The following is a 27,120-nucleotide window of genomic DNA, read 5'->3' as shown; positions in this document are numbered from 1 at the left end:
TTACCAGGGTGACTAACAAGGTAACGAGAAGAAGAGATCAAAAAAGATATAAAGACAATTAAGATGGAAGGGAGGGAGATAATTGATAAACTAATCAAACTTAGAGAGGATAAAACCCCATGCCCGGATGGATTGCATCCACACATATTAAAAGAAGTTAGGGAAGAGCTAGCAGAGGCACTATTTTTTATATATATATATATATATATATATATATAAATTTATTAGAAAAGGGAACAGTGTCAGAGGACTGGCAGACAACTAATATGCATCTGCGAGGCTGAGAGCTATGTGGATAGCATGTTTCTGGAGGTGGTCACCCCACAGCTTAAGAAAGTGCAGGCAGAGAGGGACTGGATGACCGCCAGACAGACATGGACCAGGCAGGTAGTGCAGGAGTCCCCTGAGGGCATCTCACTCTCTAACCAGTATTCAGTTCTGAATACTGGTGAGGGAGAGGGTTCCTCTGGGGAGTGCAGCCGGAGCCAAGACCAGAGCACCATGGGTGGCTCAGCTGTACAGGGGCAGGAGGAGGAAGGTCAGGAGAGCAATAGTGGTAGGGGATTCTATAAATGGAGAACAGTCTGCGGCCGCAGACCTGATTCCAGGATGTTATGTTGCCTCCCTGGTGCCAGGGTCAAGGATGTCACTGAGCGGCTGCAGAACATTCTGGAGGAGGAGGGTAAACAGACCAGAGGTCGTGGTCCATATCGGTACCAACAACATAGGTAGAAAGAGGGATGAGGTCCTGCAGGCAGATTTTAAGGAGTTAGGAAAGAGATTAATAAGCAGGATCTCAAAGGTAGTAATCTCAGCAAGATAGGGATGGGAAGAAAGGAGGGGTGGTGGCAGCATTGATTAAGGAGAATATTGCAGTGCTAGAGAGAGAGGATGTCCTGGAGGGGTCAAGGACAGAATCTATTTGGTTAGAGTTAAGAAACAATAGAGATGCCATTACACTACTGGGTGTATTCTATAGGCCATCAACTAGTGGGAAGGATATAAAGGAGCAAATTTGCAGGGAAATTACAGAGAGGTGCAAAGGCCATAGAGTTGTGATAACAGGGGACTTCAACTACCCGAATATAGACTGGGATAGTAATAATATAAGGAACAAAGAGGGGGAGGAATTTTTGAAGAGTGTTCAGGAGAACTTTCTTGACCAGTACGTTTCCAGCCTAACGAGGAAGGAGGCATTGCTGGACTTGATTCTGGGGAATGATGTGGGCCAAGTGGAGCAAGTTTCAGTGGGGAGCATATAGGGAGCAGTGATCATAGAATCGTAAGGTTTAGAATAGCTATGGAAAAGGACACGGACCACTGTAAAGTAAAAATACTCAATTGGAGGAGGGCCAATTTCAATGAGATGAGAACAGGTCTGGCCCGGGTAAATTGGAATCAAAGATTGGCAGGCAAAACTGTAATTGAACAATAGGCGACCTTTAAGGAGGAGATGGTTCAGGTACAGTCTAAGTAGATTCCCACGAAGGAGAAAGGTAGAGCAACTAAAGCCAGAGCTCGCTGGAATCCAAATGAGATAGAGAGTAAGATGAAGCAGAAAAAAGGGACATATGACAGATGTCAGATTGACAACAAGTGAGAACCAGGATGAATATCAAAAGTTCAGAGGGGAAGTAAAAAAGGAAATCAGAAGGGCAAAGAGAGAGTATGAGAATAGACTGGCAGCCAATATAAAAGGGAATCCAAAAGTTTTCTATAGACACGTAAACAGTAAAAGCGTTGTAAGAGGAGCGGTAGGGCCGATCAGGTACCAAAAAGGAGATCTACTCATGGGGGCAGAGAGCATGGCCGAGGTACTAAATGAGTACTTTGCATCTGTCTTTACCAAGGAAGAAGATGCTGCCAGAATCTCAGTAAAGGAAGATGTAATTAAGATATTGGATGGGCTAAAAATTGATAAAGAGGAGGTACTAAAAAGATTAGCTGTACCTAAAGTAGATAAGTCACCTGGTCCAGATGGGATGCATCCCAGGTTGCTGAAGTAAGGGTGGAAATTGCAGAGGTACTGGCCATAATCTTCCAAACATCCTTAGATACGGAGGTGGTGCCAGAGGACTGGAGAATTGTAAATGTTACACTCTTCTTCAAAAAAGTGTGCAAGGATAAACTCAGCAACTACAGGCAAGTCAGTTTAACCTCGGGTGGTGGAAAAACTTATAGAATCATAGAAAATTTACGGCACAGAAGGAGGCCATTCAGCCATTGTGTCTGCGCCGGCCAAAAATGAGCCACCCAGCTTAATCCCACTTTCCAGTACTTGGTCCGTAGCCTTGTAGGTTACGGCACTTCAGGTGCACATCCGCGTACTTTTAAATGAGATGAGGGTTTCTGCCTCCACCACCCTTTCAGGCAGTGAGATCCAGATCCCCACCACCTTCTAGGTGAAAATCTTTTTCCTCAGTTCCCCTCTAATCCTTCTACCAACCACTTTAAATCTATGCCCCCTGATTATTGACCTGTCTACAAAGGGAAATAGGTCCTTCCTATCCACTCTATCTAGGCCCCTCATAATTTTGGACACCTCAATTAAATCACCCCTCCGCCTCCTCTGTTCCAAAGAAAACAACCCCAGCCTATCCAATCTTTCCTCATAACTAAAATTCTCCAGTCCTGGCAACATCCTCGTAAATCTCCTCTGTACCCTCTCTAGTGCAATTACATCCTTCCTGTAATGTGGTACCAGAACTGTACACAGTACTCATGCTGTGGCCTAACTAGTGTTTTATACAGTTCCAGCATAACCTCCCTGCTCTTATATTCTATGCCTCGGAAATTTTTAGAAGTGATAATCTGGGACAGAATTAACAGTCACTAGGATGAGCATGGATTGATTAGGGAAAGCCGGCACAGATTTGTTAAAAGCAAATCGTGTTTAACTAACTTGATAAGAGTTTTTTGAGGAGGTAACAGAGAGAGTAGATGAGGGCAATGCAGTTGATGTGGTGTATATGGATTTTCAAAAGGCGTTTGATAAAGTGCTGCATAATAGGCTTATCATCAAGATTGAAGCCCTTGCAATAAAGGGGGCAGTAGCAATATGGATACAGAATTGGCTAAGTAACAGGAAGCAGAGAGTAGTGGTGAATGGTTGTTTTTCGGACTGGAGGGAGATGTACAGTGGTGTATCCCAGGGGTCGGTACTCGGACCACTGCTTTCCTTGATACATATTAATGACTTGGACTTGGGTGTACAGGGCACAATTTCAAAATTTGCAGATGACGCAAACCTTGGAAATGTAGTGAACAGTGAGGAGGATAGTGATAGACTTCAAGAGGACATGGACAGGCTGATGGAATGGATGGACACGTGGCAGATGACATTTAACGCAGAAAAATGTGAGGTGATAAATTTCGGTAGGAAGAACGAGGAGAGGAAATATAAACTAGTGGGAACAATTCTAATAGGGGTACAGGAACAGCGAGATCTGGGGGTATATGTGCACAAATCGTTGAAGGTGGCAGGGCAGGTTGAGAAAGTGGTTAAGAAAGTGTTCGGGATCCTGGGCTTTATAAATCGAGGCATAGAGTTCAAAAGCAAGGAAGTCATGATGAACCTTTATAAAACAGTGGTTCGACCACAACTGGAGTATTGTGTCCAGTTCTGGGCACCACACTTTAGGAAAGGTGTGAAGGCCTTAGAAAGGGTGCAGAAAATATTTACCAGAATGATTCCAGGGATAAGGGACTTTAGTCACATGGATAGGCTGGAGAAGCTGGGGTTGTTCTCCTTGGAACAGGTAAGATTGAGAGGAGATTTGATAGAGATATTTAAAATCATCAAGGGTCTGGACAGAGTAGATAAAGAGAAACTGTTCCCATTGGCGGAAGGGCCAAGAACCAGAGGACATAGGTTTAAGATGATTGGCAAAAGAACCAAAGGTGACATGAGGAAAAACTATTTTACACAGCGAGTGGTTAGGATCTGGAATGCACTGCCCGAGGGGGTGGTGGAGGCAGATTCAATCATGGCCTTCAAAAGGGAACTTGATAAGTACTTGAAAGGCAAAAATTTGAAGAGCTACGGGGATAGGGCAGCAGAGTGGGACCAGCTGGATTGCTCTTGCGTAGAGCTGGCACAGACTCGATGGGCCGAATGGCCTCCTTCCATGCTTAACCTTTCTATGATTCTGTGATATTTAATACTTAGAAGGATTGTGATAAAATACAGGAAGACATTAACCAACTTGCAGAATGGGCATGTAATTGGCAAATAAATTTCAATATAGATAAGTGTGAGGTGGTACCTTTTGGTAGGATTACCACCTACCGCCCTCCCTCAGCTGATGAATCAGTCCTCCTCCATGTTGAGCACCACTTAGAGGAAGCACTGAGGGTAGCAAGGGCACAGAATGTACTCTGGGTGGGGGACTTCAACGTCCATCACCAAGAGTGGCTCGGTAGCACCATTACTGACCGAGCTGGCCGAATCCTGAAGGACACAGCTGCCCGACCGGGCCTGCGGCAGGTGGTGAGCAAACCAACACGAGGGAAAAACGTATTTGACCTCGTCCTCACCAATCTACCTGTTGCAGATACAACTGTCCATGACAGTATTGGTAAGAGTGACCACCGCACAGTCCTTGTGGAGACGAAGTCCCGTCTTCACACTGAGGACACCATCCAACGTGTTGTGTGGCACTACCACCGTGCTAAATGGGATAGATTCAGAACTGACCTAGCAGCTCAAAACTGGGTATCCATGAGGCACTGTGGGCCATCAGCAGCAGCAGAATTGTATTCAGCACAATCTGTAACCTCATGGCACAGCATATTCCTCACTCTACTATTATGAACAAGCCAGGGAATCAACCCTGCTTCAATGAGGAGTGTAGAAGAGCATGCCAGGAGCAGCACCAGGTGTATATAAAAATGAGGTGCCAACCTAGTGAAGCTACGTCACAGGACTAAACAGTGGAAGCAACATGCTATGCACAGAGCTAAGCGATCCCACAACCAACGGATCAGATCAAAGCTTAGCAGTCATGCCACATCCGGTCGTGAATGGTGGTGGACAATTAAACAACTAACGGAAGGAGGAGGCTCTGTAAACATCCCCATCCTCAATGATGGCAGAGTCCAGCACGTGAGTGCAAAAGACAAGGCTGAAGCGTTTGCAATCATCTTCAGCCAGAAGATGAGTGGATGATCCATCTCGGCCTCCTTTCGATTAGCCCACCATCACAGAAGCCAGTCTTCAGCCAATTCGATTCATTCCACGTGATATCAAGAAACGGCTGAGTGCACTGGATAGAGCAAAGGCTATGGGCCCCGACAACATCCCAGCTGTAGTGCTGAAGACCTGTGCTCCAGAACTAGCCACGCCTCTAGCCATGCTGTTCCAGTACAGCTACAACACTGGCATCTACCTGACTATGTGGAAAATTGCCCAGATATGTCCTGTGCACAAAAAGCAGGACAAATCCAACCCGGCCAATTGCCGCCCCATCAGTCTACTCTCAATCATCTGCAAAGTGATGGAAGGTGTCATCAACAGTGCTAGTAAGCGGCACTTACTCACCAATAACTTGCTCACCAATGCTCAGTTTGGGTTCCGCCAGGACCACTCGGCTCCAGACCTCATTACAGCCTTGGTCCAAACATGGACAAAAGAGCTGAATTCCAGAGGTGAGGTGAGAGTGACTGCCCTTGACATCAAGGCAGCATTTGACCAAGTGTGGCACCAAGGAGCCCTCGTATAATTGAAGTCAATGGGAATCGGGGAAAACTCTCCAGTGGCTGGAGTCATACCTCGCACAAAGGAAGATGGTAGTGGTTGTTGGAGGCCAATCATCTCAGCCCCAGGACATTGCTGCAGGAGTTCCTCAGGGCAGTGTCCTAGGCCCAACCATCTTCAGCTACTTCATCAATGACCTTCCCTCCATCATAAGGTCAGAAATGGGGATGTTCGCTGATGATTGCACAGTGTTCAGTTCCATTCACAACCCCTCAGATAAGGAAGCAGTCCGTGCCCACATGCAGCAAGACCTGGACAACATCCAGGCTTGGACTGATAAGTAGCAAGTAACATTCGCGCCAGACAAGTGCCAGGCAATGACCATCTCCAACAAGAGAGAGTCTAACCAACTCCCCTCAATGGCATTACCACCGCTGAATCCCCAACTATCAACATCTTGGGGGTCACCATTGACCAGAAACTTAACTGGACCAGCCATATAAATACTGTGGCTACAAGAACAGGTCAGAGGCTGGGTATTCTGTGGCGAGTGACTCACCTCCTGACTCCCCAAAGCCTTTCCACCATCTACAAGGCACAAGTCAGGAGTGTGATGGAATACTCTCCACTTGCCTGGATGAGTGCAGCTCCAACAACACTCAAGAAGCTCGACACCATCCAGGACAAAGCATCCCGCTTGATTGGCACCCCATCCACCACCCTAAACATTCACTCCCTTCACCACTGTCGCACCGTGGCTGCAGTGTGTACCATCTACAGGTGCACTGCAGCAACTCACCAAGGCTTCTTCGACAGCACGTCCCAAACCTGCGACCTGTACCACCGAGAAGGACAAGGGCAGCAGGCACATGGGAACAACATCACCTGCACATTCCCCTCCAAGTCACACACCACCCGGACTTGGAAATATATCACCGTTCCTTCATCATCGCTGGGTCAAAATCCTGGAACTCCCTACCTAACAGCACTGTGGGAGAACCTTCACCACACGGACTGCAGCAGTTCAAGATGGCGGCTCACCATCACCTTCTCAATTGTTTGTATAGATAGATTCCTGATTAACAAGGGAGTCAAAGGATATCGTAGGTAGACAGGAAAGTAGGGTTGAAGTCGCAATCAAATCAGCAATCATGATCTTATCAAATGGCAGAGCAGGCTCGAGGGGCTGAATGGCCTATTCCTGCTCTTAATTCGTATGTTCATACCTTCTCAAGGGCAATTAGGGATGGGCAATAAATGCTGGCCTTGCCAGCGACACCCACCTCCCATGAACAAATTTTTAAAAAAGTACTCCTTGGAAAATAAGAGTCTAAATGGGTAGAGAAGCAGAGAGATCTGGGGGTACAGATGTACAAATCACTAAAAGCAGCGGTGCAGGTTAATAAGGCCACAAAAAAAAAGCAATCAAAGCACTGGGGTTCATTTCTAGAGGGATATAATTGAAAAGCAGGGAAGTTATGTTAAACTTGTGTAGAACTACACTTAGAGTACTGTGCACAGTTCTGATCTCCATATTATAAAAAGGAAGTAGAGGCACTGGAGAAGGTTCAATAAAGATTTACTAGGATGATACTATCAGGAAAGATTGAACAGGCTGGGGCTCTTTTCTTTAGGAAAGAGAAGACTGAGAGGTGACCTGATAGAGGTCTTTAAGATTATGAAAGAGTTTGATAGGGTAGACGTAGAGATGTTTCCATTTGCGGGGGAAACCAGATCTAGGGGACATAAATATAAGGTAGTCATTAATAAATCCAATAGAGAATTCAGGAGAAACTCCTTTACCCAGAGAGAGGTTAGAATGTGGAACTCACTACCACAAGGAGTAGTTGAGGCAACTAGCAAAGATGCATTTAAGGGCAAACTAGATAAATACATGAGGCAAAAAGGACATGTTGATGGGGTTAGATGAAGAAGAGTGGGAGGAGGCTCATGTGGACCATAAACACCGGCATGTAAGGCTGAATGACCTGTTTCTGTGGTGACTAATCTAGATGAATTTTTAAAGAAAGCCGCTAACATGGTGGATAAGTGAGTGTCCACGGATGTTGTCTATATGGATTTCCAGAAGGTATTTGGTAACGTTCTGCACAAGAGATTATTAGCAAATATGAAAGCGCACGGAATTGAGGTAAACTTGGGACATGGATTGGTAATTGATTGGGAGATGGGAGACAGAGTAGAGATAAAGGGAATATATATTAATGACTTGGATTGGGTGTACAAGGCACAGTTTCAAAATTTGCAGATGACGCAAAACTTGGAAGTGTCGTGAACAGTGAGGGTGATAGTGATGGACTTCAAGAGGATATCGAGAGGCTGGTGGAATTGTCAGACACGTGACAGATGAAATTTAACACAGAAAAATGCGAAGTGATACATTTTGGTAGGAAGAATGAGGAGAGGCAATTTAAACTAAAGGGTACAATTCTAAAAGGGGTACAGAATTAAAGAGATCTGGGGGTACATGTGCACAAATTGTTGAAGGTGGCAGGGCAGGTTGAGAAAGCAGTTAAAAAGGCATACGGGATCCTGAGCTTTATAAATAGAGGCATAGAGTACAAAAGCAAGGAAGTTAAGATGAACCTTTATTAAACACTGGTTAGGTCACAACTGGAGTATTGTGTCCAATTCTGGGCACTGCACTTTAGGAAGGATGTGAAGGTCTTAGAGAGAATGCAGAAGAGATTTACTAGAATGGTACCAGGGATGGAGGACTTCAGTTACGTGGATAGACTGGAGAAGCTGGGGTTGTTCTCCTTAGAGCAGAGAAGGTTAAGAGGAGATTTGATAGAGGTAATCAATATCATAAGGGGTCCAGACAGAGTAGATAGAGAGAAACTGTTCCCATTGATAGAAAGGTCGAGAACCAGAGGACATAGATTTAAGGTGATTGTCAAAAGAACCAAAGGTGACATGAGGAAAAATTTTTTACACAGCGAGTGGTTATGATCTGGAATGCACTGCCCGAGGGAGTGGTGGAGGCAGATTCAATCATGGACTTCAAAAGGGAACTGGATAAGTACTTGAAGGGAAAAAAATTGCAAGGCTATGGGGAAAAGGCGGGGGAGTAGGACTAGCTGGATGGCTCTTGCATAGAGCTGGCATAGACTTGATGGGCCAAATGGCCTCCTTTCATGCTGTAACCATTCTGTGATTCTATATAATCTTAATTGGCAGGATGTAACAAGTAGTGTTCCCCAGAGATCTGTACTGGGGCCTCAGCGTTTCACCATATGTATCAATGACTTAGATGAAGGAATAGAGTGTTGTATATCCAATTGCAGATGAGATCAAGATAGGAGGCATAGTAAGTTGTGTAGATGGGAGCAGGAAGTGAGTGGGCAAAACCATCGCAGGTGGAGTTCAATGTGGGGAAGTGTGAGGTCATCAACTTTGGATCCAAGACTGACAAATCAAAATATTTTCTAAATGGCGAGAGACTAGGAGCTGTGGAGGAGAAAAGGGATTTGGGTGTCCATGTACACAAATCACTAAAAGCTAGTCCACAGGTACAAAATGTAATCAATAAAGCTAATGGAATGTTGGCCTTTACCTCTAGAATCATAGAATGGTTACAGCACAGAAGGAGGACAGTCGGCCCATTGAGCCCATGTCGGCTTTTTGTAAGAGCAATGCAGTTAGTCCTATTCCCCCGTTCTTTCCCCGTAGCCCTGCAGATTTTTTCCCTTCAAGTATTTATCCAATTCCTTTTTGAAAACTATGATTGAATTTCATCTGCCATGCGTCTGCCCATTCCACCAGCCTGTCCATGCCCTCTTGAAGTCTATCACTATCCTCCTCACTGCTCACTACACTTCCAAGTTTTGTGTCATCTGCAAATTTTGAAATTGTGCCCTGTACACCCAAGTCCAAGTCTTTAATATATATATCATTAATATATATTAAAAAAAAGCAGTGATCCTAGTGTCAACCCATGGGGAACACCACTTCCTCCAATCCGAAAAACAACCGTTCACCACTACTTTCTGTTTCCGGTTAGCCAATTTCGTATCCATGCTGCCACTGTCCCTTTTATTCCATGGTCATCAATTTTGCTGACAAGCCTATTATGTGGCACTTTATCAAACATCTTTTGAAAGTCCATATACACAACATCAACCGCATTGCCCTCATCAACCCTCTCTGTTACTTCACCAAAAAACTCAATCAAGTTAGTTAAACACGATTTGCCTTTAACAAATCTGTGCTGGCTTACCTTTATTAATCCACACTTGTCCAAGTGACTATTAATTTTGTCCCGATTTATCGTTTCTAAAAGCTTCCCCACCACTGAGGTTAAACTGACTGGCCTGTAGTTGCCAGGTTTATTCTTACACCCTTTTTTGCAATTCTCCAGTCCTCTGACACAATGCTCCAGCTGAGGACTAACCAGTGATCTGTAAAGGTTTAGCATGACTTCTTTGTTTTTGTATTCAATGCCCTTATTTACAAAACCAAGTATCCCACATACTTTCTTAACCACCTTATCAACTTGTCCTGCCACCTTCAAAGATTTGTGAATATGCACCCCCAGGTCCCTCTGCTCTTGCATCCCCCTCAAAATAGTACCATTTAGATTGTACTGCCTCTCCATATTGTTCCTCCAAAAGTGCATCACTTCACACTTAGCCACATTAAATTGCATCTGCCGTGTGTCTGCCCATTTCACCAGTCTGTCCATGTCCTCCTGAAGTCTGCTACTATCCTCCTCACTATTTACTACATTTCAAAGTTTTGAATCATCACCAAATTTCGCAATTGTACTTCCTGTACCCAAGTTCAGGTCATCAATTTATAACAAGAAAAGCAATGGTCCTTATACCAATCCCTGGGGGACCCCACTGCATACTTCTCTCCAGTCAGAAAAACATCTGCTCACCACTACTCTCTGCCTCCTATCCCTTAGCCAATTATGCACCCAAGTTAATCCCATGTGCTTCTATTTTCCAAATAAGTCTGTTCTGTAGTACTTTATCAAATGCCTCTTGAAAATCCATATATACGACATCTACTGTACTACCTTCATCAACCTTCTCTGATACTCCATCAAAGAACTCAATCAGGTTAGTCAGACATGATTTGCCTTTAACATGCTGCCTGTCCCTTATTGTTTAAAATGATAATGGAATTCAATGGGGTTGATACGGAGAAACTATTTCCTCTGGTTGGGGAATCCAGAACAGGGGGGGCATTCTTAAAATTAGAGCTAGGCCATTTAGAAGTACACTTAGGAAGCACTTTTTCACACAAAGAGTAGTGGAAATCTGGAACTTTCTCCCGTAAAAGGCCGTGGTCAGTTGAAATTTTTAAGATTGAGATCGACAGATTTTAGTTAGATAAGGGTATCAAGAGATATGGAGCAAAGGTGGGGAAATGGTATTGAGGTACAGATCAGCCATGATAGGATTGAATGGCAGAATAGGCTTGAGGGGCTGAATGGCCTACTCCTCTTCCTATGTGGAGTACAGAGATTCCAATCCTGTGGGATACAGGCAGAGTCCCAACCTAAACTAATACCAAACTCACCATCTCTCATTGGTAATGGAGAGCCTACTCTTCACAAATGTACCTCCTGCAGCATAGTCTCAAGCTGGCAAAGACAGCAGCTATGGACAGTTCATAGTTTAGACTCCCACCCACATGGCTAAAAGCTGCTTTTATATTTCAAGGAGACCAGCATCCATGAGCTAGTTTATGATTCCCTTATTCTTGCAGTAGACACATAAACAGGGTGCGGGTATGGTACATAAGAGCCGCAAAGCAGGTGGTGAACCCGGGGAGTCCATGGATGTGCATCAATATCGGCCGGGCCTCATTTCCCTAAATGTTCCTGGAATCCCGCCCGAACCCAGCCAGATCTACCACCTTGCGGGAGTGGGAATTCGACGGCAGGTCGCAGCTGGGCACCCATGGGAATGGTCCCCAGCAGGCAGTTGAGGGGTGGGGGGAGGACTGCTCCTCCTGGCCCACAAGGAAACCTTAAAAAAAAAATTAAACCTTACCTGCCTAGGCCTCTTCAGGCCCACAACCCAGCTCCTGACAGATTTGGCCCACTCAGGCCTCCAACTATAATTGCGAGATCGGGTCCCGATGACATCATCGAGCCCTGATCTGCATATTTAAACATGACCCTGCTGCAATCCTCGGCGTCCCACTCACCTTATCAAAAGAGCAGGTCAGTATCGGGATATGGTGGGGAGGCAGTGGGATCAGCGGGGGTAAGTGACTGCCGTCATTTTAACTGCTCCCCGCCCAGTGGCACCAATGTAAAAGCAGCTTGAGGTTCCTATAGTGAGCCTAAAATACAACCATGTGGTTCACTATGCTATCCTTTATCTTATCTAATATCTTATCTAAAAGTATTTTTTTTCCAGAGCTACACAGCTAGTATTGATGACCTCAATAAAGTGCTGGAGCTTGACTCGGATGTTGCTGAAGCTCAGAAAGTATTGCTGGAGGTTTCTGAACTTTTGAAAAAAGAAGATAAAGGAGAATCTCTTGACAAGCACAGTAATCAAGGAAAACAGAGAAAAAATATCCAGATACATGAGGTATATGTTTTATTCTAAATCACCTGACTAGATTGCATGGCAATGTTTAACTAACTCATTGTGTGAATTCAAACCAGTATGAAACAGCCACACGGGGGGGAATCTCACACCTCATGACTTTAGTGAACTTGGCAGTCAGGAGACAGACATTTTTGCATTAATGAGCCCTCAGAACCATCCCAGCTGACATGAAAGTGGCTTGAACCCACAAACTTTTGACGCAGACATGAGAGGGCTACCAAATGAGCCAAGTTGACACTCTAGCTGCTACAAATAAGGGTCTAGCGGAGTGGTGGAGGCAATGGCTCCTAGCACATGAGCAGCTGGCACCCAACTAAACTTGCAGATTATCTAAGACGAGTGGCCAGGATGACTTGTTTTTACTACTCTAACACCCTACTAAATCTGATTCTGCAATCCCATGCTACAAAGGACTCCATTCCTTTTTAGTTCCCCCCCAGCCTTCACCCCACTACTGGTAGCAGAGCCGTCAGCCTCCTCACTCCTACTGTCTAGAACTCCCTCCCTAAACGTCTCCACCTTTCTCTCCTTTAAAACCACATCAAGACCATTTCTTTGACAAAGCTTACAGCACTCCTTCCAATCTCTTCTTTCCCAGCTTGGTGTCCATCTTTTGTAGCCTATCTGTGAAACACCTTGGGAAGTATTTATGTTAAAGGCGCTATATAAATGCATCTTGTTGCAGTTGCAATGATGGCAGCAGCAGCGATGATAATTAAGTGTTGGACCAGATTCAACAGAAAGCTTTGTTGCTGTAAACTTCTCACTAGAAATGACACAAGTCTTCTCAGGTCTTCCTAGTTTCAGTCAGGTTTATTTAAAGGTAGCAATTGAACAATAGTGATGGATCAACAGGGCAGATTTGATTAACTTGCTATATTTAACTTTTAGCTCTTCAATTCACCAAAATAATAAGACATAATGGCCTCAATATTAAACCCCCCTGACCTTCTCCCACCCGTCGTCAAATTCGTGGAACGTGACCCTAACCTGCCATGCACGCGCCCGTTTCTGTTTTTACCGCGGCGGATATCGGGGCATCCGAGCAAAGGCGTGTCCGTCATTACTGTATTTAAAAGAAGCTCCTATCGTGCGATTTTGTCAGTGATTATAAATTAACACCTCCTGCTCGGGTTTCCCGGGGTTCAGGAAACTCACCGGTGAAATGGAGGTGAGATTGAGCAGCATTTTATTAGAATGGTTAAAGGTCAGGAGGCCCGATCTGAATAAAGGTTCAGTGCTCACAGCTGCTTGCTCAAAATGGTTTGGTGAGAGTAGTTGTTGTGAGAGACTTATCTGTAGAGTTTGGAGGTGTTCACACAGAGAACATCAGGATGGGTGGTGCCATGGCTGCTTTTGATTGGACTTTGGACGAGGAGGACAGTCAGCATCATCAGCAACAAGGTCGTGCTGTGGAGGGAGCTGCAGGTAGAGAACAGAGAGTGGAGCAACAGAGGGGTCAAGTTCGCTGGAGGAACTACTCACCTAACAGGGTCTACATATAGAGGCTCAGCTTCCCTGACCTCTTGGCAGAGCAGTGCTTCCGAAGGCTGAGATTGTCACATCAGGTGGTCGCAGACATCTGCAGGCTCCTAGAAAAAGACTTGTTACCTGCTGGCCACGCATTACCAGTTGCTGTGAAAGTCACCACAGCCCTCAGTTTTTTTGCCTTTGGTTCCTTTCAGAGACATATCGAGGGTCTCGCAGTCGACTGCATGTAAATGCACAAGGCAAGTGACGGATGGATTGTTTGCCAGGGCTGGGAGGTATGTAAACTTCCCCTGTGATGGCAATAGCCAGAAAGAGTGTGTACTGCGATTCGCGGCTTTGGCTGGATTCCCACAGGTACGGGATGCCATTGACTGTACACGTGGCAATCCAAGGACCCCCATATCAACCAGGAGCATTCGTCAACCGCAAGGGATTTCATTCCATCAACGTTCAGCTGGTGTGCAACCACAAAAAAGGTTCATGCAGGTCGGCGCCAGATTCCCTGGGAACTGCCCTGATGCTTTCATACTGCAGCAGTCCAACTGCCCTGATCTGTTCATACCTGGAACCAGCTTTAACGGGTGGCTGCTAGCGACAAAGGATACCCCCTTCAAACCTGGCTGATGACACTTCTGAGGAATCCCACCGATGAACACCAGGAGGGCTACAGTGTGAGCCATGTGACAACCACATGTGTCATCGAGCAAGCCATCGGTATGCTCAAGATGCGTTTCAGGTGCCTGGACAGGTCTGGAGGCACCCTTCAATTCTCACCAGCGAAGGTCTCCAGGATAATTGTGGTGTGCTGCGTTCTTCACAACATAGTGCAGCAGCAAGGACTAGAGGTGCAGGAGGAACAAGCAGCTCAGCACTCTTCATCTGATGAGGATTCCAATGGAGAGGAGGAGATGAAAATGGGGCCCTGAATGCCAGACCAACTGATCCCATTGCTGCTTGGGATGCCGGGAATGCCCTAATAGCTCAAAGGTTCAATTAGTCACTCACACTGGACCAAAGTAACTATCACATCCCCCGCCCCCTCCCCCTCTCCACTTACACAAGCAGTCCTGTAACCAACCACTCACCCATTGCACGTACACCAATTGGTCTCAGTCAATTCATGTCTTCACATTCAGCACCAAACAACTGAAAACCCAAGTTGGCATTCGCCATGCAAGAAAGGGGAACACGAGAAAGTGGTGTAAAGTAATACATTTTATGTGAGTTACTAAATAAACGGCTAATGTATCTGTCATTTTGTTTAAGGCGGCAGAAATGTTGGCATGCATAATATACAGAGCAGCCATCAAGGCCTGCAGGGACTGATTAATGCGCAATTAAAGTTCCACAGAGGAAGCCACTCTCTCAGTGGAAGACATTCTTGCAATGGCCTGCAATATCAACCTACAAATGTTTGGGCTGGACTCTATCTTCTGTGACATGGTGAAAAATGTGTCTGGCAGGGCTGCCAGTACCGCGCACAATTGCTGCTGACCCTCTATCATTCTCCTTTTCATTGATGGTCCCCCGGGTTCAGCATCTGTGTCCAGCTGAGCAGAGCTTGGCAAGGTCTGCGGACTCTCCACAGCTGTCCCTACCACCACTTGCTGCTCATGCTCACTTGTGAACTGTGATACACCAGGTGAGATCTCATCTAACTCTCTAACAGGACCCACTGAAGTGCTCGTATCTGCACTGGTACCTGGTTCATATGTGTCCTGTGACGGTGCATCCTCAGAAGGAATCAGCTCCTCTGAGTAATCCTCGTCACAAACGGCTATGGGCTGCTGCTCTTCGCGTGATGGCCCTGGAGGAGAGAAGAGATGGATATGATTTAGCTATGGGAATGTACAAATCTTGAACTGCACGTGATTAAGGTGATCGTATTTAATTCGGTGCTGAATTCAAGTCAAGATGACCGTCTTGTAGGAGATGTGGGTCAGAGATATTGATTCTGTCACCCTGCAGCAATAATGTCCAAGGCTCACCATCTCCGATAATCAGGAAGGCTGACATGCTGCTTATCTCCAAAGCCTCTTGCATTTGTGAGTTTCACGATCTGTGGGGGTCCGCCTCTGGTCCTCTCCCTCTCCCGTATATTTTGTGATTTTTTTCTCGTGCAAGGGGGCATGACAGACTGATTGTCTGTTACGCATGTGTGCATCCAATGGATGCAGTGTATTCGATGAGGGTGCTATCAGGCAGGTGCATCATGAGTGTCACTGGCATGCATTTTAGGACATGTGTTGAGAATCGGGGGAGCTGACTGCGGTGGGATCACATTACATAAGGAATGGAGTGAGTGCCAGTGGTGGCTGGAGGAAGAGGGAGGTGAGGAAGTGCATTGAAATGGAACGATGGGTGCTGCTGAAAGTTAAGTGGATGCGAGGGGTGATGTGAATGGAGTACGCTTGACAAGACAGAGTGCGGGGGCTTGGGTGGGGGGGTGGGGGTTCACAACAGGATGTAGGTGAATCAGCAACGTTGCTCACTTTTCTTGATCTGGTTAGGTCATTGAAACGCTTTCTACACTGGATCTACGTCCTCATGTCAACACTCCATTACTCACCACTTGGGCCACCTCCAGCCACGCATTCTTTGCTGTGGCAGCAAGTTTTGTTTTGTTGTTGCTAAGGAAGAGCACCTCCTTCCTACCCTTTCTGCACCCAGCAGTACCTCTAGGGCCGTCTCATTAAATCGGGGCGCAACCCTACCTGATTCCATATTGCAACTTCCACTTCACTTAATACAATCCACACAACTCCTACAAATTGCATCTGTGAAGTGGGCCTTTAAATAGTCAAGGTGATAACGCATCATGCGGATCCGGATCACGCATGCTTATGGCAGTGGAGACCCGAAACCTGGAAGTAAAATGATAATGAGGCATCCCTGTTGAAATCGCACATTCCCACCCGTTCCACAATCTTGCGTATTTGTCGCCTGCTATCGCCCCCTCCCCCCCCCCCCCCAGTTTAGATTCTGTCTCCACATTAATATCACGGCCAATGTTACACTAACTCTCCTAATAACATTGACCTTGGACCAGCATCTGTAACACAAAACTTATATGTGAGGATGCGTCTACCCCAATGGAGCCTTCACATGTTTCCTTTCACATCGATGAAACAGGAAGAACTGAAGCCATCCACAGAATAAATGTCTTAATGTGCAGCTGTCCATTGACCCATCCTACAGAAACACCCTTTGGAATATCCCCTGCTGTGAGAAACTTGCAATTCCACATCAGCTCTCATGGGCATCCGGGGCATCCACATCTTGAGGACAAAATGTCCCTGGCCTAATCCACACAATAGATGCTAGACACACATCCATCTTTCATCTAGTTACAAAATCCCATTTTACTTAATTGATCATTCACAGAACAAAGCAAGCTGCTAGATTAATTTACTGGAAGTAGATTTACTCTTAATGAGTTTGTAATCAAAATGTATCCACACGAGAAGAATGCTCTGTCTCTGTAAACCAGGTTCCACACAATGGCAATTTCCTGGTCCAAGTGACCGTAAAAGGGCATGTCAATTGCCTGTTGATGCCTGTATATTCTCTCTAGCCTAGCTGCTGCAGTAATCAATTTAAAGTGACTACCAAAATCTCAACAATGGATTATTAAAAAAGATTTGACAAGAATGCCAAGCTGATGTTAGCTAAAAAGGCTGTGGGGGAGAGCTAAGTGGGAGCTTATAAGCAAAGTAAATTGAGAGTGTTGAAATAGACATGGTAGAGAAAGTCAGTTATGCTCTCGTCTCTCAGTTTATTCTGATCTGCCTCCGGAGTCTTTTGCTTTATTCTTCCACTGTAGGCATTTTCTGACATCTGGATTACCTTTTCCAGTAAATGCTTCATGTTGAAGATCTCCCATTTATCTCAGCACAATATATGTGTGCTGCCATTTGTATAAGCAGCTCATTCTCCTCTATGGTGTCAACGTTTGCCAGCTCAAACATTTCACAAGGTAACAAATGGGGTTCTCCTGATCTGCCGTAACTTCAGCAGGAGATTGGCAGAACCCCTGGAGAAACAGCGTAAATGGCTAAAAACAACCATTAACACCTTTTCTCTAGGGGTTCAGTCAGAGAACCCTGCAGAAGTTGCAGGCACGCAGTTTTAAACCTAGCTAATGGAGGTGGGGCTGACATTTATTAAAATGATTAAGGAAACTGCAGACTATAGTAATCCTGAGAGAAGATTATATGGAGCAGTTCATTGCAGAGTAATTTATGGACTGTCTATGGGGCAAGTATAAGCTTGTTGGGGATGAGAGGAAGTAGAATTTAACCCTCTGGGTTCCAGATATCTTTTAGAGCTTTCAAAATATGCAATCTGTTTTATAACTTTTTATATTTCTGGTGAATTTATCTAGACATCAGGGTAGGTGTCATCAGTACTCAGATGTGGGAGACTATCCATTTTTGATTTTGCTACTGATGTCTGAAAGTGTTATACTTACTATCACTCGCAAGAAAGCAATTTATAAGTTGTTACTTGTCTAATTTTCTTCTTGCAACATTGTTGGAAAGTCACTAAAGTAAATCTTGAATATAGTTGTTGCATTATCAAAATGATAAAATACAGATCTCCCATTATAAAACTCCCTCATTATAGTGCATTTGGCTCACTCCCAGTTAACATGAACTGTACTTCCCTTTTCAAAAATTGAAGAACCAGACAGCTTTGTAAGTGGTTCATTCAACTTAAAATTTAAAAAGATACCTCCAGATAGGAAAGGCCTAAAAAGGACTAACAAGACTATTGAAAACCAGACAACCTTCAGAACAGAAGGAGTTCTTTGCAGTGGGAGGCACATTACAAATGCCCATGAACTGTTGCATTCCCTCAGGAGATTCATCTTGTGAAATGTAAACTTGAATATGCATCATGATCGAGGTACACACTTGTGCCTGATGTAGAGTTTATTACATTATTTGCAACCTTACTTTGAGTAGGTGGTCACAACTTGCAATACTTTTTTGAACATGAAAACACAACCTACCTAAAATAAATTTGCCAGGTTCGCTAACCAGTAAAGATGAATCTTGCCACCAGTACAAGATGGACCATGCCACCATTGTGCTTAGTGAATCTGGCCAGTTTACTTTGATGTTGTCGCCAGCTGCGCAAGACCCAAAAATTGTGACCTGCGGCCTAGAGCAGTATAAAAGCAGCTTTAGATTGTACAGCCCTGTAAGTAAATCTCTGTCCGCAAATATTAGTGGTGGGGGAAGGAGGAAGAGATTAAATAGTTAAGATCAGGAAGAATCCAGGACTTCTACTTATGGGAGTTCAGGAATGTAAAATGGGGCAAAGAGACTGACAGCACGTTGAACAATAAAAATGAAGACAAGCTGATTAACCCTAGGAAAAGATAGTTTACTTCTGACAAAAGATTGAGTCCACCTTAAAGGACTCAAGTGACAGTAAAGCTGGAACACCTGACAACAGGGGCGGAATAAGGTCAAAGGATTGTGAGATTCGAAGTCCACATTTGGCCAAGTTGGCACAGCCATGACAATGTGATATCATATAGCATCGCATTAGGCACAGCACAAGAGGAGGCCATTCAGCCCACTGTGCCTGTGCCAGCTCTTTGAAAGAGCTATCTAGTCCCATTTCCCTGTAAGTTTTTTCCCTTCAAGTATTTATCTGCTTCCACCACCCTTTCAGGCAGCGCATTCCAAATCATTACAACTCACTGTGTAAAAAAAAATGTTTCTCGCTCTTTTGCCGATCACCTTAAATCTGTGTCCTCTGGTTACCGATCCTTCTGCCACTGGAAACAGTTTCTCCTTATTTACTCTATCAAAACCGTTCATGATTTTGAACACCTCTATCAAATCTCCCCTTAACCTTCTCTGTTCTAAAGAGAACAACCCCAGCTTCTCCAATCTCTCCACATAACTGAAGTCTCTCATCCCTGGTACCATTCTGGTAAATCTCTTTTGCACCCTCTCTAAGGCCTTGACATCCTTCCTAAAGTGTGGTGCCCAGAATTGGACACAATACTCCAGCTGAGGCCTAACCAGTGTTTTATAAAAGTTTAGCATAATGTCCTTGCTTTTGTACTCTATGCACCCCCCCCCCCATCCAATTGCAGCTCCTGACGGCAGTCAGCCTGTCATTCATGCAGGCTGCCAGGCGCGAAACCCGTAGAGGATGTTAATCATCAGCAATCAATATGCGATCGCGTCGGAAAGGGTAAGTTTGGTTCATGCGGGTTTGGCACACGTACCTTCACCACCCCCCCCCCCCACACTTGCTGCCAACCCGCCACCATTGCAAAATCGAGCCCAATGAGTCCACTTGTAGTATACTCACTGCTGCCTTGGCTGAGATTAGCTAGCAACACAGGCTAGGCATTGAACCTGAGGTCTTCCTGATCCCTGTGACTCAGTACTGTAACAGGTGAGTGCATTTACCCACCAAGCCAATGGGGAGACAAGAAATTATTTTCTGATTAATATGCTTAAATTTATTGAGAAGATAAACAACTATAAAATTATAAACTTATAGTAAATATATTGTCATGTGATGGTATTGGTTTTGATGTCATCTTAATGGTGCACTATCTGCTCCATATACCTAGCTATCATGCAATGATCTTTTACTTTACATTATATCTGTTACCTCTGTTTCTCCTCCTAATGTTTCTTATGCTTCAACAAGCTATGTTTACGGCCAGCTAATTTCTTTTCAAATTGCTCTATCTATGCTACAGTTTATGTCTCATCCTCTGACTCTTTTTCCATCAACGAGTGTTCCTTGGGGCTCTGGTTTCACTCCTCTCTTTAAATCAAGTAATGTAATTATTGTAATGTTAATCTGTTGTGAATCAAGTATGCTAGTCTTTCTTGACCCCTGAGATGGAGTGTTTTGCTGCAGTATAGACCTGCTGTAGTACAATATTTCATTGCCTAGGCAAAAATGGTAAAGCTTAGTCTCAAGCAATGAGATATAAACCTCTTTCATATACCACATCCATAGACTTCTTGTGGTCTGGAATCACCCCCATATATATCAGAGTGCAGGCATCAGTGGAGAAAAACTACACACATACTCTTGTGTATGTAAAGTTATTGAAAATCACGATAGTGACTTCCTTCCTAGCTAGGGAAGGTCCATACTGTGTTAAAATCACAGTGATAGCCTGAATGTACAGGATAAGTGCTCAACCATCCAAAACCAAGGGCAGCTCACGCCATATGTCTTATATATGTCACGCCATATGTCCTATATATGTCACAATATATGTTTTATATATGTCACGCCATATGTCCTATATATGTCACAATATATGTCTTATATATGTCATGCTATATGTCTTATATATGTCACGATATATGTTTTATATATTATGGCGTGCCTCTAGCATCACAAAGGAAAATACATTTTTTGGCATGAAAATCCTGTGCCACCAGAAACATTAATGCTGCCTCATTTATGTTACAGCACTACCAGTGAAGACAGTACTGCTGTCATGAGATATGAGTGATAGGGAATCTGGATCTTGAGCTAACAAACACTTTTTTAGGTTCATCTCCTATGCTTCCAGCTGCCTCCCTCCCCAATCCAGTATCCTAACTTTATACAACCTTTAACACTTTTATTTTCTTTGCAACTTTTTTCTTTGCTTTAAAGTAGTAATTAGTACTGCTGCAGAGTTCAATAGACCACAAAGTTTAGAGTTTTTGAATTCATAGTATCATTGTAGGTACAGCACAGAAGGAGGCCATTCAGCCCATCGTGCCTTTGCCGGCTCTTTGAAAGAGCTATCCAATTAGTTACATTCCCCTGCTCTTTTCCCACAGCCCTGTATTTTTTTCCCTTCAAGTATTTATCTAACTCCCTTTTGAAAGTTACTATTGAATCTGCTTCCACCTCCCTTTCAGGCAGTACATTTCAGATTGTTACAACTCGCTGCAAAAAACATTCTACCATTTTATCTTCTAAAGGTTGCTGACAGTGATGAAGAGGAGAAGAATGCCACTGGGCAAGAAACTATAACTAATCCCAAAGCTGGAAAAGTGGATTCTGGGGAGCATGCTGTAATAAGTGAAGGTCCATCAACCGGACAAAGAGCCTTTGGAAATTCTCATCCACCTCCAGAAAAAGGAGCTAATTTAAAGCCTACAAATGCATATGAATTTGGCCAAGCTTTAAGTGTGTTGCAGGCCAAGAAGGATCTTACTGCCTGTGCAGAGCTGCTAAAAAATGTAGAACCAAAGGACCTACCATCCATGATGAGCAATAAAATGGAAGGTGATGTGTTCACCATGATTATTCAAGCTTTGAAAGAACACCTTTTAGAAAAGGACCCCAAACTTGTGTATTGGCATCTTGTTCATCTGTGCAAAGCAGAAAGGTTTAAGGTATGTGGTGTTTAAAATTTAACCACATTATTATGTAGAATTACATAGAATTTACAGGCCATTTGGCCCAACAGGTCTATGCCGGTGTTTATGCTCCACATGAGCCTCCTCCCACCTTACTTCAACACACCCGATCAACATATCCTATTCCTTTCTCCCTCATGTATTTATCTAGCTTCCCCTTAAATGCATCTATGCTATTCGCTTCAACTACTCCATATGGTAACAGGTTCCACATTCTAACCACTCTCTGAATACAGAATTTTCTCCTGAATTCCTTATTGGATTTATTGGTGGCTATCTTAGAATCATAGAATGGTTACAGCACAGAAGGAGACCATTCAGCCTGAGAATCCCTACGTGGTCAGTTTTCGGTAAAATATTAAAATGCCTACGTGGCAAAGAAGCAGAATGCAAAATGGTTAGAAAGGGTTAATTAGTTAGTAACTGAGATTGGTACAGGTGGCCTGGCCTCCTGCTGGGCCATATGTTTGCGTAGTCAGCAGGTTTGCATGGTCTTAGCAATGTAGAGTCTTTGATGTGATTCAAGGACTGGTCTGAATGTCTCCATGTTTATGGCAGATCAATATAGGTAACAAGCTTAGCCAAAGTTGAAAGACATTCCAGGTTGGGAGATAAGGAACAGAAGGAACAGGGAAGAACATTCCAAGTTGGAAGGTGAGGAAGTATCCCCTTTGATGTCTAACAGCAGCATGATCAGCACATGGACGATTTATGATTGGCCGGAAATAATGTAACCTCGCATGGCAACCTATGCCCGGCTTATGATTGGTGTTGACCCTCGTTAAGTATGTTCCAACCCCTATTGATTTGTATAAAAACGTGTGGATTTCTGTATGTTTCTTGTTCTTGCTCTGCCAGCATAGAGGGACTCTATCAGGAGTCCAAATCAATGCTGCAGACTAAGAACCCTGCTATTAAAGTTGTGATGAACTTTAAAATGTATTCGACTTCAGTTTTTACTGAACCAGACTGAGGGGAAAGAATCCGGATCGTCAAGCCCATCCAATTAGTTCCAATCCCCCTCCCTTTCTGCATAGCCCTCCAAATTTTTTCTCTTCGAGTACTTATCCAATTCCCTTTTGAAAGCCATGATTGAATCTGCTTCCATCACCCTTTCAGGCAGTGCATTCAAGATCATAACCACTTGCTGCATAAAAAAGTTTTTCCTCATGTCACCTTTGGTTCTTTTGCCAATCACCTTAAATCTTTGTCCTCTGGTTCTCGATCCTTCCGCCAATGGGAAGAGTTTCTCTCTATCTACTCTATCTAGACCCTTCATGATTTTGTACACCTCTATCAAATCTCCTCCCAACCTTCACTGCTGTAAGGAGAACAACCCCAGCTTCTCCAGTCTATTCACATAACTGAAGTCCCTCATCCCTGGAACCATTTTAGTAAATCTCTTCAGCACCCTCTCAAAGGACTTCACATCTTTCCTAAAGTGCGGTGCCCAGAACTGGACACAATACTCCAGTTTTATAAAGGTTCATCATAACCTCCTCGCTTTTGTACTCTATGCCTCGATTTGTAAAGCCCAAGATCCCGTATACTTTTTTAACCGCTTTCTCGGGTCAATGAGGATAGTGTGTTTGGTGTCTACATGGATTTTAGCAAGGCTTTTGACAAGGTCCCACATGGCAGACTGGTCAAAAAAGTAAAAGCCCATGGGATCCAAGGGAAAGTGGCAAGTCGGATCCAAAATTGACTCAGTGGCAGGAAGCAAAAGGTAATGGTCGAGGAGTGTTTTTGTGACTGGAAGGCAGTTTCCAGTAGGGTTCCACAGGGCTCAGTTCTAGGTCCCTTGCTTTTTGTGGTATATATTAATGATTTGGACTTAAATGTAGGGGGCATGATTAAGAAGTTTGCAGATGATACAAAAATTGGCCATGTGGTTGATAGTGAGGAGGACAGCTATAGACTGCAGGAAAATATCAATGGACTGATCAGGTGGGCAGAAAAGTGGCAAATGGAATTCAATCCAGAGAAGTGTGAGGTAATGCATTTAGAGAGGGTAAACAAGTCAAGGGAATACACAATAAATGGGAGGATACTGAGAGGTGTAGAGGAAGTGAGGGACCTTGGAGTGCATGTCCACAGATCCCTGATGGTAGCAGGACTGGTAGATAAGGTGGTTAAGAAGGCATAGGGGATACTTTCCTTTATTAGCCGAGGCATAGAATATAAGAGCAGGGAGGTTATGCATATAACTGTATAAAACACTAGTTAGGCCACAGCTTGAGTACTGCATACAGTTCTGGTCACCACATTACAGGAAGGATGTAATTGCACTGGAGAGGGTACAGAGGAGATTTACAAGGATGTTGCCAGGACTGGAGAATTTTAGCTATGAGGAAAGATTGGATAGGCTGGGGTTGTTTTCTTTGGAACAGAGGAAGCTGAGGGGAGATTTAATTGAGGTGTATAAAATTATAAAGGGCCCTAGATTGAGTGGATAGGAAGGACCCATTTCCCTTAGCAGAGAGGTCAATAACCAGGGGGCATAGATTTAAAGTGATTGGTAGAAGGATTAGACGGGAGCTGAGGAAAATGTTTTTCACCCAGAGGGTGGTGGGGGTCTGGAACTCACTGCCTGAAAGGGTGGTAGAGGCAGAAACCCTCATCGCATTTAAAAAGTACTTGGATGTGCACTTGAGGTGCCGTAACCTAGAAGGCCACGGCCCAAGTGCTGGAAAGTGGGATTAGGCTGGGTGGCTCATTTTCGGCCGGCGCGGACATGATGGGCCTAGTGGCCTCCTTCTGTGCCATAAATTTTCTATCATTCTTGTATGATTTTATGATTCTTCCTCATCATTAACTATACCCCCTAATTTGATGTCGTCTGTAAATTTTGATACTATACTTCCGATTCCCGAGCCCAAATTATCTATGTAAATGGGGAACAACAGTGGTCCCAGCACCAATCCCTGTGGAACACCACTTCTCACTTTCCGCTAGTCTGAGTAACTACCTTTAACCCCTACTCTCTGTTTCTGTTTTGTAGCCAATTTGCTATTCATTCTCCTACTTGTCCCCTGACTCCCATGTGCTCTGACCTTAGTCACGAGTCTACCATGTAGTATTTTATGTGGCCCTTTTGAAAATCCAAGGAAATTACATCTAGTACATTACCGTTATCTAATCTTCTGTTACTTCTTCAAAGAATTCAGTAAGGTTGGTCAAGCATGACCTTCCCTTTTTGAAATTCGTGCTGACTATTTATTATATTTCAGTTTCTGGATGTTTTTCTATTACATCTTTGAGTAAGGATTCCATTATCTTTCCTACCACCTATGTTAAGCTGGCTGGATAATAGTTCACTGGACTTGTCCTATCTCCCTTTTTAAATATAGGACTAACACTAGCTGTCCGCCAGTCCTCTGGCACTATTCCCTTTTCTATTGTATTTTTACATATATATATATATATAATAGTGCCTCTGCTATCTCTTCTCTAGCATCTTTTAGTATGTGCAGATAAAATCCATCTGGACCAGGGGTCTTATCCTCCCTAAGTTTGATTAGTTTATCATTTATCTCCCCCCTTTCCATCTTAAATGTCTTGATATCGTTTTTGATCTGTTCTTCTAATATCATGTCCACCTTGTTAGTCTCCCTGGTAAATACTGAGGCAATGTAATTATTCAGTTATTCTGTCATTTCACTGTCATTACCTGTGAGTTTATCTTGTGTACCCCTTATGTGTAGAATACTTTACTGTTTCTTTTTATATTCTTTGATAATTTAATTTTGCAGTTCCTCTTTGCCTACCTAATTGTTTTTTTGACTTCTTTCCTAATTTCTTTGTATTCCCTTTTGTCTCCTTTATTGTCTATGTACTTAGAGTTTGCCTTTTTCTTTAGTTTCAATTTTGCCCTTATCTCTTTATTCATCCATGGTGTTTCATTATTGGCTAGTTTGTTCTTGTTTTTTAGCGGAATATATTTCTCCTGAACTCTTTTGATCACTGTGTTAAATATTTCCCACTCTTTGTCAATATTTTTTCCAGTTTACCTTCCCCTCAAAATTAGCTTTTTTCCAGTCTATTACTTTGGTCTTTGTCTTACGTCTTTCTCAATCATTGGCCCCGATTTTAGAATGGAGGCGGGATGGCAGCGGGGGTGAATGGGAGTGTGGGTAACCCGACCAATAAAATATGCCTGTTTCCCTCGCGATCACAATTGAATTGGTGCCACTTAACGTGGCTTCCAGGTTTGCCGTTGGAAAGCTGTGCAGCAGGCGGACTGCGCACCCGCATCACAGGCTGTCAGCTGGAGGAGCTCTGTTTAAAGGGCCATTGCTCCAAAGGCTTTTGCTGGAGCAAAGACCCAGAAATCACAATGGAGCAACACAGGGGCAAGGCTGCTCCAAGGTTTAGCGATGCCTCACTCCAGCTGCTACTGGCCGGGGTGAGGAGGAGGAGGGAAGTGTTTTACCCCACGGACGGGAGGAAGTGGCCTGCCTCTACAACCAAGAAGGCCTGGCTCGAGGTGGCAGAGGAGGTCACCAGCAGCAGCAACATCTCCCGCACCGGGATCCAGTGCAGGAAGCGCTTCAATGACCTAACTAGGTCAGCCAAAGTGAGTACACTTATTGATTCGCCTGCATTCTGTGTTCCACATCACGGCCCCCACCCCCCAACTCATTCTGCACTGCCAATACTACTCTATCACATCACTCCTTACACTCACTCAAAGCTCATCCTCAACTTACCTGCACTTCCTCAGCATTTCCTCACCTCCCCATTAATCACCCCACCACTACCACTCAACCCAATCCTCATACAATGGGATGGCTCTGTCTCATACTCACCCTCTGATGCATCTCTTTCAGGGTCAGCCTCACCCAAACCAAAGCATTCATCGGTTGGCAACTTCACCATCACTCACTCACGTCTGTACTTTCTCCCCTTCTAGGAGAAGAGAGCGCAAAAT

General features: G+C 44.3%; 1 protein-coding gene across 6 annotated transcripts in view; it reads left to right on the top strand.

Annotated features, from left to right (window-relative positions):
- Positions 1-27,120, top strand: part of LOC137320261 (sperm-associated antigen 1-like) — a 202,524-nt gene that overhangs the window by 164,659 nt on the left and 10,745 nt on the right. For all 6 annotated transcript variants that reach the window (XM_067982047.1, XM_067982044.1, XM_067982043.1 and 3 more), the window contains 2 exons: positions 12,091-12,267; positions 21,750-22,166. In XM_067982047.1, the coding sequence (XP_067838148.1) occupies positions 12,091-12,267; positions 21,750-22,166 (594 nt within the window). The remainder of the gene's footprint in view (positions 1-12,090; positions 12,268-21,749; positions 22,167-27,120) is intronic.

Source organism: Heptranchias perlo, chromosome 3 (assembly GCF_035084215.1).
Source record: "Heptranchias perlo isolate sHepPer1 chromosome 3, sHepPer1.hap1, whole genome shotgun sequence".
NCBI lineage: Eukaryota > Metazoa > Chordata > Chondrichthyes > Hexanchiformes > Hexanchidae > Heptranchias > Heptranchias perlo.
Note: the sequence above shows the minus strand (reverse complement) of the source record. Positions and strands in the feature narration are given on the sequence as shown.